Source organism: Parasteatoda tepidariorum, chromosome 1, assembly GCF_043381705.1.
Source record: "Parasteatoda tepidariorum isolate YZ-2023 chromosome 1, CAS_Ptep_4.0, whole genome shotgun sequence".
In the NCBI taxonomy this organism is placed as follows: Eukaryota; Metazoa; Arthropoda; class Arachnida; order Araneae; family Theridiidae; genus Parasteatoda; species Parasteatoda tepidariorum.
Window position 1 is genome coordinate 1,851,954 of NC_092204.1, and position 14,387 is coordinate 1,866,340.

Consider the following 14,387-nt stretch of genomic DNA (forward strand, 5'->3'; position numbering starts at 1 on the left):
AATAAAAAAACTTGTTTTTAAAATATAGACTTATATATACTTTTTTTAAAATATATACTTTTTACAAATCCCAAATAAAAAAAAAAGCACCTTTAAGGGCTCTTTAAAAAAAGTAAATCAAAAATAAGCATTTTTACATATTTTTAAAAACGCTACGCATCCTGCCATACATAACTCCCCAGTTTACAAATGATTTCTGTAATAATTGCTAAAATTATGTAGAAATAGGAAGCAGCATCCTAAAAATCTTTTTTGTGTGCAGCTATTTCAATTAACATAGATTATAGTTTGTCTACAGTAAGAGCTCCCCTTGCCACAAAGTCTGAGGCTGTCTGCTGCTATGGAAACAGAATAGCACATTTCAGGGAGGGTACATTCTCTTCACTTTAGGGCTAACACAATAGACCGAAGAAAAAAAGACTCCCTTTCTTTTGCCGACCAGAGCCAAAACCTGTCCTAAACAGTGACCCCACACCCCTACTTGAAATAGTTGTACCTCGTTACCATAGCAAACCCGCCAACATTGGAGAAATAAAATAACAGAGATTTTACTAGCAACATTTTTTAGGGAATTGAAAATAATATGAGTAGGCCGATCCAATTTTTTGGGTTTACGACTACTTATGTTCAACTCCGTAGCCTTGAACTTTATCCAGAAGACAAGGGAACTCATGGATCAAGTATAGGGAGAAATTTGCCTTCGTAAAGGACTTTTTGATGAAACTAACTCACACTTGGGTTGCATGAGACGAAAACCATGGGGGTTTTCGTTGCCGTTGGTTAGCCAAACGGCAAGGGGCCTCTAACCCGTTATTCGCCTACCACAGAGGATATTTATTATGTGTCAGCATTTTGGTCGGTGCAAGTCGAATGCGGAATTTGTATCGAGCAGGAATTGCTGGGATTCGAATCTGGTTTACCTCATTCAAACGGTACTGGCAACAACACCATCTGTTGAGGAATAACAGAAGTATTTTTGCCTTCAGTGAATATTTTATCACCATTTTCTTTTTTTAATTTCCTCAACAAATACAGAGAGATCAGAGAATATACAGGTAAATAGTCATAGAATACAGGAGTCTTCGTTAAAAAACAAGAGATTTGGCCGGTATATCATAGTCACCGCCACAGGTTCAGGCAAATGGCTAGGGGAGTTCTTACTTTAGACAAATTATGGAGATAAGTTTTCCAAATGAAGATATCTAGGGCCGGAATGGCCTGGTTGATAGGGCACTGGGCCCAAGTCGAAGAAATTATGGGTTTGATCCCAGCCGGCAGAAGGCTCCTCGTGTAGTAAATGATGACTGGTGCACCTTAAATCTGTCAGGTCACAAAGTCCCCTATGTTCCCATAACAAATCAATACCTCTGGGGGTACTGGTCCGGAGCTCCCTTGTCTTCAGGATTGAGATCAAAATTACAAGGATATGGAGTTGAAGATTGGTAGTCGTAAACCCAGTATTGGGTCGGCTGTTGAACAACAGTTATAAAAAAAATTCAAAAAATGAAGTTACCTCCTCGCAGCGGAAAGATTGGCAGGAGTGTGACATCTGGAGAAGGGAACCGATCTGCAACAGATTGGATCCGGTGTACATGAGGATGAAGAAGAAGAATCCAGTTTGGTAGAGTTTTGATATGTCAGTATTGTGTTGCATAACATGAGTCAAAAGAACGGCACATTTCTCAACTAAAAGGGGATCGAAAGTCAGCAGCAGCTGAAATGAATTGACACATTTTATGAAACAATACTCTCCAACAATAATTTTTTAAATCTGTTCTTTCCTAGAACCATCAGAAAGAACCAAAATTGGCAAGGTTTAGGACATAATGGATCGCGGTTTAAGCCGTCCTGCCCAAAACTGTTTTAAACTGTCCAAAACCCTTTTATTCCAATTATGTCACCATTTTGAAAAACAAAATATTGTGAAAAATGAAAGGTTAATTTTTGAACAAGAAAAAAAAATGAAGACAAGTTTTTGTTTTATTAAAAAAGTTTATTATTATTTTTAACATTGCATTATTTATCTTTATGCAAAAAAATTATATATCAGTATTAAAAGCATATTTATTCATATTTTTTTGTTGTTCAATGAATTGTTGAGCTTCAAAAGTTATAAATCTTTTCTTATTATATTCCTTTAATAAGTTAAAGCAAATAGTATAAAAAGTATCAAATATTTACTAATCTATGTAATTATTATGTGCTTAATAGTTACACACATAGAATTTTTACCAATGTTCAAGGTTTTGGACACTTTAGTAGCCCACATGTCCTGTCTCAAACCGGATGTCCAAAACCCCAACCCTGGGAAGAACCCCCAATGACCATCTTCCCATTGATGGTTAAGAAATTGTGGAGTCCCTGCTCAATGACAAGCGGCACCTTTTCTATTTGATTAAATAAAACCTCAAAAGAAACAAATGGGAACTTACATTAAAAGGATGCAAATTAAGAGGGAAAAAAAAGAATTTTTAAAGACAAGGTGAACATTTAAATTTTCAAATAAAGTAAAAGATGAACTATTCGAATGGTGCAGGAATTAGCAAACATTTGATAGGTGGATTGGAATCTTAAGCTTCAAAAATCTTCATACTTAATCCTATTTTCCAAGAAAAAAGAAAAAAAAAGTCAGTTGCCACATTAAGGTTTATAAATTGACTATAAAAACAAAATCAATTAAAATCCTAATTTATAAAGAAAAAAAAATTATTTCCAATTCTTCCACTTTTTGAAATTCTGAATACAAAAATGCTGGTTGGATTTATCCCTGCCATAAACAACTCAGGCTGCAACAATCCTGAAACAACTAACACTGTCAGCATTTGGAACTTTAATACATAATTCAAAGAGATTATCCCAGGTGCGCAGATAACCTGTTATTAGGAAAAAAATTTATTTTCTCAAAGTATTCCACAGGTTTTTTGAAAATAATTTTAAATTTCCTTAGTTCTTCAGGTTTAGCCTGAGGTGTAAATTAATTAAATAAATTTTTTTTTCAATGAGTTTTAAATGAATTTCTAAAAAAAATGTTTTACCTGTACAATGTGAGGCAAACAAGTAGCATCAGAGAGCTGACGTTTAGCTTTAGGCAGAGGACGTATTATTGCCTCATCTAAATCACTGCAAGATAAAAGCGAAAAGTACAACAAAACAATTTCAAATTCTTCCGCTGTGGTTTTTTCCACTTGAACTGCATATCAGAGCACTTACCGACTGGGAAAATATTCACAAATTTTGATCAGCATTCTTAGAATCTCATTGGCTAGATCACTTTCATTCATGAGCGCTGTTCCTGTTGCCATCAGACACCACTTCAGTTGCGGAATAGCATGAACAGGTTTCCAGCCTTCCATTCCCTGGGCCCAACACCTTGTCTTGGGTGTAATAACTTCATCTGCATAGAGCTCTTTCATCTGCCAAAAAAAAGAGAGGCTAATTTGTAACTGCTTACCATTGATTTGATTATAAGGGGAGTCACTCTTAGATGTTTTTATGAAATTTTACATTGAAAAATGAAACATTGGCCTCAAAGCATAACACTTATAATTAGACCTGTTTGCAAAATAAATGTCATTCGAATTTATATAAAAATAAATCAATATGAATGAAAAAAAACAATTCTATAGATACTACAATGCTATTATTTCCTGAACCAGACTTTCTCCCACATCATTCAGGGCATCTATATTCAAGCTCTAAGGGAAAATTGCCCATGAGTAACGGCGCAACTCGGATGGTCAGAGACAAGCTAAAGAGCTGAATGTCAAAATGAGCTTCTTAAGCAAAACAGGAAAAGTTTGAGGAAGATCATGAGTCTTCTCACTGCACCCTCAGGAGACACCAATAGGTATTGAATCTAATTCTCTTTGTCAAGGTTGTCATCTTGATGAGGAGACTTCATGACACATACTTTGTGATTGTGAGGGCTATTCTGCTAAAAGATTAGAGCATTTAGGGCAACATTGCAATAAGGCCTGGGAACTGCAAGACAATTCTGGTACCTAACCTCTAACTCTAATTACATCACATAATTTTAACCTTGGTTAGGTGATGTGGAGAGCACCTTCACCCTCCAAATCACACAATTTGTATTAATTACATTAATGTTTTTTTTCGTAAAAAAAGTAAAACACTGCATACAATACATTATACATTAAAAAGAAATACCTCGTTGAATCCAAAGGGACCATGCCTTTCTTTTTCAGCATTTCGGTAATACCATTCTTTTTCAGTCATTTGCATTTGCTCAGGAGAAGCTTCAATTACATTTGTCTAGAATTTAAAAGAAATATCATAAAAAGTGTGACATTTTAGCAATTACATAGTGATTTTTGCTTTAAAGAACAATAAGACTTTTTTTTTTACTTTTTTAAAATACATCAAAGACAAAAAGTTTTTTTTTAATTAACACAAACATTACTTCTGCGATTTTAAAAAAGAAAATTATTTGCTCTGCAAAATTTTATATTTTAAACAGATTAATTACGTTTACCAATCAAATCTCTGATGAAATACATCAATATTGCTTAGTATTATTTACAAACAATATCTTCAAGTCATTAATATGTCTGACTTAAAATTGTTAAGGTTATTAACAAACTCAAGGTCTGTTCAGGGCAAATTTACTACCGCTTAGCCGCACCTTCATAAATTCAACTTAAGGAGAAACGGCAGTTTCACAGAATACTTTTAAAAAAGCACGTTCTAAGATTCTTCCCCCCTGCTTCGTAAATTTTTTTATTGTATTCCCGTAAAAACAATAAACCCTGGGTTAATTATGCATTTCGCTTTGAAATGGAATTTTCCCATTGATTACTATTATGACGTAGCAGAAGAATTTGCTTCCCACACGGTTTGTAAGAAAAGTACTTTTCCTCCCCATGCTTCACTGAAAGCATGCCGGGATCATGAAACACTGTGGGAGAAAAGAAGTGTCAGCCACTCCGTTTCTTAATTGAAAAGGAAGAAAAAGTGCTAGTACCATGCAAACTCCGTTCTCGAATCTATGAAGAAAAAAAAAGGTTTTCAGTTGGAAAAAGAGCTCTTCTATGAATATGTAGCACTTGTTTGGTCAGATAGTGCAATGTGGTAAGTGTGAAATATCCGACCCGCCCTCATTTGGGCATACGGTGAAACGACCCGTCGCCACGACAGTTCTTAAGAGGGAACCGCGATCCGTCCACCAGTACATGTGCCCGGCCAGACTACATTCGTGGCATTTACTAAAACAACAAGAAAACATTACAGAGGCTGATGGCAACAGCAATAAAAGTGCTCCGAGAGGCCCGTTTTATAATGCCGACAGGACCTCCCTTATAGTGAGCCATACGTAATACAAAATAGTAAAATTAAAAACATCAAAGCAACGAAAAAGTAAAATCACAAAATAAACTATGCACAAGGTGCAGGTTGTACAATGACAATAAACATATGAGTTCATTATAAGCAATTGGGTTTAAAAATCGATGACAAAATGTGACAAAAGAAAGGTGCAATAAAAACAAGGGAGCCAATAAAATCACAATAGAGAACACATAAAATGACAAAAGTCAAAAGTTACAAAGTAGTAAAAGCAACAGCAGTAAAAATTGCAAAAGCAAAGAGAAGTAAAAGTTATAGCATAAAAACAATTAAAACAGAATTGACAAAGACTGAACAGGCGGGCAAATCAACAACCGGAAATTGAAATTAACTCCTAAAGAGTGGATCCAAGAGATCATCAGATGCGAGTGCATCCTCCAAGGTGCGCTTAATAATTTCTTTTATAATTTGTTTTTGTTTATTTGTCCTACACCAAGATCTTATGTAGCCAAAGTAATTTCCCCTAAATGTTGTGATGTGGTAAGCCTAACAGTTTGCTTACGCTTAACAGTTAGCCTAACAGTTAGCAAGCTTTTATTTAGAGTTCCTTTATTTATTTATTTTTTTTAATGAAATGACGAAGCTGTCCTTCTTTAAAGTTTACAGGAACTCTAAATTCGAACTATTATTTTAAACATTATTCTAATTTGATTGTAATAGACCCTTTATTTTTTATGAAACATTTTTTCTCTGTGAAAGTTTTCTGTATATGATCCAGTCAAAAATGTTCTCGTAATGAAAATAACTTTTAGTTCTGGTACTGTTAAATGTATATTTTTAAAAAATTCAAGTTAAAATTTGACTATGGACAGTAATTTTTATGAATTTTTAAATTTCGGTACAATTTTAAGCCCAAAATTTTACAATAGCAAAAATTGTTATTGAACATATGGGGACAAATATATATAAATTTACCAATGAATGATTTTTATTTGTAGTGACAATTTTTGAAAATATTTTATTTTACCATACTTTTGTGTTTATTTTTTAATATAATTTTCAATTTTCACAAAGTATGTTTAAATTTTCACAAAATAGGAACCTCTTAAAAACTCTAGACAGACCCCTGTAACCAATAAATAAATGAAAACATAGTTGTTTTTATTCTAACTCATCATCCTCGTGATTTTATGAAAGCAATGACTCAATTTGTCAGTTAGATATCAAATAAAAGAACATTCAGATCCAGAAACATATTTTTTTTTACAAATTACTCTTGATAGAATAAGACTTTCTTCATTATTAATATACACAAAAAAAATATTTGATAAGTTTTAAAAGTACTTGTATTTAAATAAATAGAAAACTAAATGGGTACAATAGAAATATGTTTACCAAATGACAAATTATTTTACACGCAGTTATTACTTAAAAGTTTCTTTTTTTCCCATTTAATAATTTTTCCTTTCTATTTGGACCATTGATTAGTAAGTAATTTACATGCATGATTACATCTCATTATTTTGGAGAAAAAAAACTTTAATACCAATGAAATCAGAAAATATTTTTTGTTAAAAAAAAAAAAGAAATCGCAACCATAAAAATTTATTTATAAATTTAATATCTGTATAAAAATGTTTTGACTTAATGTTTAATTTTTAAAAAAATTTCGGTATTTTAAATAAATATTCTTTTTTAAACAATATAATGATTTAAATGTGGTTTTAATTTATTTAATAACCCTCGTTGAATAGCCGACCCAATTTTTTTGGTTTACGAACATTCTCATAGCCGTATTTTAAAGTTGTTCCATTATTATGATTTTTCTTCATCCAGATTGGCTCAGGGCCTGATCGGTATGGATAATTGGTGCTCTACTGTATTTGATTGTTTTCCATACATTTTGGACACCCTTCACTTAGAGTATATGAGATAAAGAATGCTCAGAAAGTCTCAAAAAATTTAAAAAGAGCCAGGGTGGCTTAGTGAATAGAGCGATTACTAGACAATACGAATTCCACACTCCGTTCGAACCGACCACAGTGCTGACAAGGATTACGGGTTAGAGTCTCCATGCAGTCAGGCTAACCATGGAAGGTTTTAATGGTTTTCCTCATCGTGTAACGCAAATGCGGATTAGTTCCATCAAAAAGTTTTCATATAGGCAAATTTCGTCTAATACTTTATACAGGAATTCCCTTGTCTTCTGGATTAGGTTCAAAGTTACAAGGATACCGTGTTAAACAGCAATAGCTGTAAACACAAAAATTGGGTCGGCTGTTCAGCAATCAAGTAAAAAATTTAAGATTATGTAGAGAGGATCAATGTTAGAAGTTTCTTTATAAAACATACCTAAAGAAATGTAGTGCACTTAACTTCCAATAAATATTGCAGGTTATGCCAGTAAATGTCATTTGGGATATCCACTAGATATTTAGAATTATCTGCATTCTTTTACAAATGCAGAACTGATGGATGAAATAACACTTTTATCTACTCCCACAACAATATTTAAATAAATGACTACTAAAGTTTCAAGCACGTTCAATGAGGCATAGGACAGAACACTTTTTTTCAGATTCCGGTAAAGTCAATATAGATAGTTCTGAGTTTATAAAGCAATACGAGCACTTTTACTCTCAAATAACATAGATTTAAATAATCTACAGCGGCAGCTACAGCATAAAGTGTAGTTTTCTCAGACACTTGTTTCGTGACAAAACCTGCAATTTTTGTTCCCCCCTTTAAATTTCGAAGCATCCAGCTTGCATCTAAAGTTCGTTAACCAGGTGTTCACAGTTGGCTCCGCCTTCATTACGTGGTATGCGACAATATTATTTCGCTATTTTTGGGAGAAGGATGTGAACAATCCTAAACAAGGTTGCTATTTTGCGATCGTACGCCAAAATTATGTATTCCGTAAAGTTTGCGTGAAGTTTTTTAACATTAAATACTTCGTAAATTTGATACTTCGAGCCATTTTTTATGATTTTCTCTCTTTTCAGCGAATAGTCTGTTCTTTTTGAGACATTTTGCAGGGAAAACAGCAGTTTTTAAATTAAAAATATATTTAATTAGCCAGAGTAACGAAAGATATAATAGCAGATGATAAAGTGAAGTAAGTTAATGAAAAAGAATTCACTGTTTGCGTTTGGTGCGCAATAAGGGTTGTCCCAATTTCAAGAGCGGAGATGTTTCTCTTCTTAATTCCGAGTTGAAACAAAATCTGCGTCGGAGGAGGTGGAGCCAAGTGCATACTCCTGGTGAATGAACTCTACTCATAACGCAATTCTGAATGAAATTTTCTTTTTTTAAAAAATTCAATATGTAACTAATTGTCATTCACAGTTTTTCAGTAGTTTGTTACCTTGTATCTTTTTAAATTATCACACTAAATTAAAAAGTCATGATAGAAAGAGTAGTCACCTGAGTGGGCACAGTCGCACGACTTGTATGCAGGTGAGCAAGGGTCAAAAGGTCAACTAATATTCTCAAACCATTAGAATCCATTATTTCCTTCACATTTCTCTAAAATAAAGGGATGGAATTATAATTACAAAGAACCCCTATAAAACAACAGATAATTTTCTCCAAAATCTTAACAGACAACTCCAAAACAAGCAGTAAAGATGTTAGTTCCCGTGATTGGACCTGTTACGCTCAGTGATGTCAAAATATACTTTAATTAGAGTAATAACTAGAGCCCTTTATGCACAGTACAAGTAGGACTGGTTTTTCTTTTTATGCTTATCTTGGTAGCAAAACAATATTATTTAACATAAGACAGTGCAATATAATACTGCCAGGCTGGAATCTTGAATCCTGTCTTTTAATAATAGAGCTAATATTATACTGTCTGAGTAGCCAAATCTTTCAACAAAAAATAAGCACTTTTTAAGCACTAAAAATATTTCTAAGATACAAGATAAATTCCAAGGTGCACACTGTTCCTAAAAAATAAAGTCAATATAAGCTTTAAAATTAAATTTTTATTTAAAATGAGTGCTGAGAGAGAATTTTTAATTTAATTCCAAAAAAATTATGTATTATTTATGGACATTAAATAAAAATAAATTTATTTTTGTGGTCAAATTTACTATAATAATTACAATTACTGCCACTTCACAGTTTTCCCGGCTAATCCTGGAAATTTAACCAATCCACAATATTTAAAGTGGTAGTGAAATTACAATTAAATAAGCGAAAGTTTTAAAAATAATGTCAACATTTAAAAACATTACAATATGCTTGTCAGAGTTTTGGTATGTATGTTTGAATTGCTTAAATGTTATGGCAGTAAAATCATTTAAAACCAAGTGTCAACATATACATTTCCTAATACAGTATTACTGCTAAAAAAATATTATTGGTTTTTCAAGCATATAATGAAAATAACAATCTGAGATACTTAAAGTTTCCTTTTAAATTTTAGAAAAATCTTATTTGAAATTTTTTTCCATTTTTTTGTAATTTATAATTCAAGAATTGTCTTTAGTTTTAAGATAATAGGTATGTAATTTCTTTAAAATTAAAATACCATATATCTCAGTGTCGACCTACTATTCATGATTATGAGATGCCTAATTTCTGGTGTCCATCATTACTCCTATGAATGTCCAAGAATACATGTTAAAGGAATACATGAAGTGCAGCAAAATGTGAATTCAAATGTTATCGTAAAATCTTGTCAAAAGCGTTCTTCTGGTGGGGGTGTTTTTGCAGGACTCAGAAGGTTAAGATGAAGCAAAGTGCGATCTCTATGACAACACTCACTGCTAATATTAACGAACCCGACGTTGATGACATTCTGGAATCTTTAAATTTGTAGCTTCATGGCCCTGAGGCAGAATTTTTTCATACTATTTGCGACAAAGCTCTCTAGTACTAATATCTTTCTGCAAGATACTTTTAATAATAACAAACATATAAGTTACTAATTTAAAATAACAAATACGATGTGTTTACAAATATAATAATAATTATATAATTTTCTTAATTGAACATGTAATAATTTTTTATTCTAATATTAAGGGTGACATTCACGCATTTTGTTGGGGGGAACACACAAATTATATCCTTCTTCGCATTTTGTCAATAATCATCATAATAAAAAAATCATGAAATTCATAGTAGCGATTGCAAAATAAAAAATTAAAAAAAAGATCGCGGACGAAATGACGTGAATCGGACTCCTCAAATGTGTGTTTAATTTCAAGATTAGGTTGTGGACTTGCGATGTGACTTGCAATGTGCATAGTCACATGGTATCAGCAGAAGAAGTTTATGCGTTGAAGAGAACAGTTTAGATTCTCTCTGCAGGAATTTCTCCACCATATCTATCTTATTTCATGTTTGTGTCTGTAAATAAATAATTGAAAAGAGACATGGTCCATCATTTCTTATAACAGACAACAATAGTTTATTGTCTATGCATTTGTTATTAATTAGAAATATCGGATCAAAAAATATCTGATTAAACTAAAAAATAAAATAAAAAATTACGGAGAAAACTATAGGAATAACTGCAAAAAATTCAATAGAATTATTGCCTTAAAAAGTAAATACTAAAATGCACAATTCGAATTTTCTATATTGTTTCAAATATATCGGGATATTTAAGAATAAGGTGAAAATCAATATCAATAACTGCCGAAAATGCAATCAAAACATAACATCGGTATATGATATTATCGTCATAAATTGAGCGCATCAAAAAGTGAAATGCATGATTCAAATATTACATGTTAACTTCTGTAGAAATTTTTTTTTTTTTACTTTTCAAAAAAAAAAATCTTTCCGCAAGACTATAATGTTCTGCGACAATGTCACAGTGATTCTGCCATGGGGATTCATTGTATGTTTGAAAATAAGTCAACCCCGACAAATTTTAAAACTTGTTTCTTTATTTTTTCCCCCTGAAATACTCTTAAAACAATTATCTTTTTTCTTTAATTTCTTTTCTGAACGTAATTTAAAATATTTTTTAGAAAAAAAAGCATTTCTATGTAAAGAAAATCTGAAAGAAAATTCAAAATCAGTTGTATGTAATGTATTGAAAATAGTTTTTGACAGGAGTAAATGGATGCTTAGTTATTCATATCTATCTTATTGTCTATAATGCATCGATACTTAACAACAATATTTCAAAAGTCAAACGAGATTTCTTTAATTTAAATTGTTGCCCTTATAGGAACATAGCTGCCAACAAGAACAGGAAAAAATCCAGTAGATTTTACACAATATAAATTTCATGATAATTGTTGCATAATGGGCTAAATATTTTAGACATAAAAAATATTAGGGATTTTTATAGTCATCAAAACATAAAAACTGCAATATTTTCCAGTTATGATAGACATTAAACATACTTAAAATTTTTTGTATTATGTTTACTCATTATTTTGAATATTAATAGGCATTTAATTCTTCAAAGATAGTTAAAACATTTTTTTAAATTAATTTTAAAAAAAGCTCAGAGAAAAAACAAACTGAAGATTTCAGAATAAAAAAAGTTTTGAACTGATTTCTATAAATAAGGTTCACTTCATTTTGCATTAGTAAAACTTATTTAATTTTTCAAGCAAGCAAGCAATAATCTGTACAAAATTTCTATTTCAATAGGGATTTATTTAAGAAACTAATCAATTTTAGGGAATTTTCTAAAATGTAAAAAACCAGGAGAATTTTAAATAAACCAGAAGACCAGGAGAAACAGGCAAAATCCAGTAGTCTACTGGAAAATCCAGTAGAGTTGGCAGTTATGTAGGAACTTTTCAGAGCAGAAAATAGCAGAGTATTTATAATCTATGTATAAATGCTAAAAAATTTTTTTTTAAAAAAGCACTTACCTTGTCATGTATTAGTTTTCCTATGAATAGCACAAGCCTGTCTCTTTCTAGTTTATCCGTACTCTGAAAAAGAAAAGCATGCTGAAAGTCTCTTCACACAGTTCTTTAATTCAAAATAGTTTCAAGAAAAAAGTTTATTTTTAAGAAACAAATAGTTTTAATTTAAGTCTTTATGTTTCTTCAACACTGAATACCCTTAAACTATAATTTTATTTTTAAATGACTTTCAATTCATCTTCAATTTAAATTAAAATTTTTAATATTTAATCTAATTCGCATTAGTTTCATGCAAAGGACACTTAGTGGGTTCCATTTCTATCGAGATTTAGTAAGAAGGATCATGCTGAATAAATGTCAAATAAAGCCTTTATCAGCCCTGATTATTTCCATCAAGGGTAATAAAGCACTAAACTAAAAAATAATTTTTCTATAATAATAATAAAAAAAAACACTCGTAAGGAAATAACTGGAATTTCAATTTAATTCAAAGAAATAAACAATGACAATTTATTTCAGTATTCTTCCAATTTGCTTGTGAAGGCGATAAAATTGTCAATAAAAAAATAAATATAAAAAAAGTCAATAAATAAATAAAATAACTGAATTTATTTCCTTTATTTTGAAAAAAAAAACCTAATTTTCATCAATTTATTTAAAAACTTGACTTTTAAAGCATTGAATTTAAAACCTTCAAAATAAACTAAACTAAGAAAAAAAGAAAAGATTGATTATTGTTAAAGATATTTGTGTATTATGGAGGCATAATTATAAAGTAATTTTTAATAAGCAATTACTTATAAGTAAGGCCCGGATTTTGATGACATTTGCATTTTTTTGCATTTTTGGACATTTTTTGTCTTTTAGAGCATTTTTTTAGATTTATAGGGCATTTTTCTTTAAATTTTGGGGCGTATTTTGCATTTTAATGCATTTTTAAAAGTTTTCTGTTAATTTTTTCCAATTATTATTATTTTTTATCAATTTTCATTATTACACTGCCAAACAATGGCTTCCAAACAATGAAGAAAATCTATAGGATATTAACAGGTGAAGCAAAATCTTTTCAAATTGAAGAAGAATTGTCAGAAAGTGAGACCGTCTTTTTCAAGTACACACCTATAACATCAGTAGACGTTGAAAGAAGCTTCTGCAGGAATGAAAATTTACTTTCAGACAAGAGACGCTCGTTTACATTTCAAATTATCAAAAAACATTTAATAATCCAATGTAATTCTGATATTTAGTAATATTATGAGATGGAAGTTGTTATATCCATTAAAGTTTCTATACAAAATAAAAATATTTTGGTGTCAATATATTTTCCTTTTTTTGTTATTTTAGGATATAAAACATATTTTTCAAACTTTAATGAACGTAGAACAAGTATTGCATTGCTTTATATTTTTTAAATGACTCATAATAATTTTAAAGAGCAAAACATTTTTTTAATTCAATATTTTTACTTTATTTAAGGCATTTTTTGCGCAATTTTTGCATTTTTAAGGGCATTTTTTGCACTTTTTAAGGGCATTAGTTGAGATTTTTTAGGTCATCAAAATCCGGGCTCTACTTATAAGACAAGCTATTTCTTGAAATAAAAAGTATAAAAAATCTTTTTGTAGGAAAATCTTTAACTCATTTTTTTTTCTTTTTACCTACGAGTTAGTTCTCACAGTATTTTTGTGCCCTCACTATAACAACCTCACATTATAATGCCACATGATTAGTCATTATATTAAGCGTCAACTTTATCTACACATAGAAGGTGTAATGAACCCCATAACTTACCCGATCTAGCATGTTAATGATAAACTTAGTATCATTAAAGCAACCAATATCGTCAAAATGACGTCCATATACTATGGCCATGGCTTGTAAACACATGGACTTCATAGCTGGCTTGGGCGATAGCAAAAATCGATGATACAAGTCGTTGAAAAATTCATACCTATAAAATATCATAGCTTCAGTAACCTATAAAGACTACCCATTAAGAGTCAAACATTGTTTTAAGCTCATGCAGTCAGAGGCTGAAATAATTGGCAAAATGAATCTGCTACATTAATTTACACATTGGGTTGTATGTGTAAATAATGTGTAATCACAGATTCTTTCTACAACTAATCCAGTAATTATTCAAAATAATAAAAAAAAATGCATGATTGCAATATTCTGTCAATCAATAATATCAAATATCCTGATCTATGGAAGTTTTTACGTTTGTTTACATTTGGAATT

At 30.9% G+C, this 14,387-nt stretch overlaps 1 protein-coding gene across 4 annotated transcripts in view; it reads right to left on the reverse strand.

The window, feature by feature from the left end:
• LOC107453078 (receptor mediated endocytosis 8) overlaps nt 1-14,387 on the reverse strand; it is a 124,237-nt gene that overhangs the window by 66,537 nt on the left and 43,313 nt on the right. For all 4 annotated transcript variants that reach the window (XM_071180348.1, XM_043054082.2, XM_071180409.1 and 1 more), the window contains 7 exons: nt 13,938-14,097; nt 12,150-12,212; nt 8,728-8,829; nt 4,168-4,272; nt 3,211-3,413; nt 3,036-3,120; nt 1,514-1,714 (listed from right to left, as the gene is read on the reverse strand). In XM_071180348.1, the coding sequence (XP_071036449.1) occupies nt 1,514-1,714; nt 3,036-3,120; nt 3,211-3,413; nt 4,168-4,272; nt 8,728-8,829; nt 12,150-12,212; nt 13,938-14,097 (919 nt within the window). The remainder of the gene's footprint in view (nt 1-1,513; nt 1,715-3,035; nt 3,121-3,210; nt 3,414-4,167; nt 4,273-8,727; nt 8,830-12,149; nt 12,213-13,937; nt 14,098-14,387) is intronic.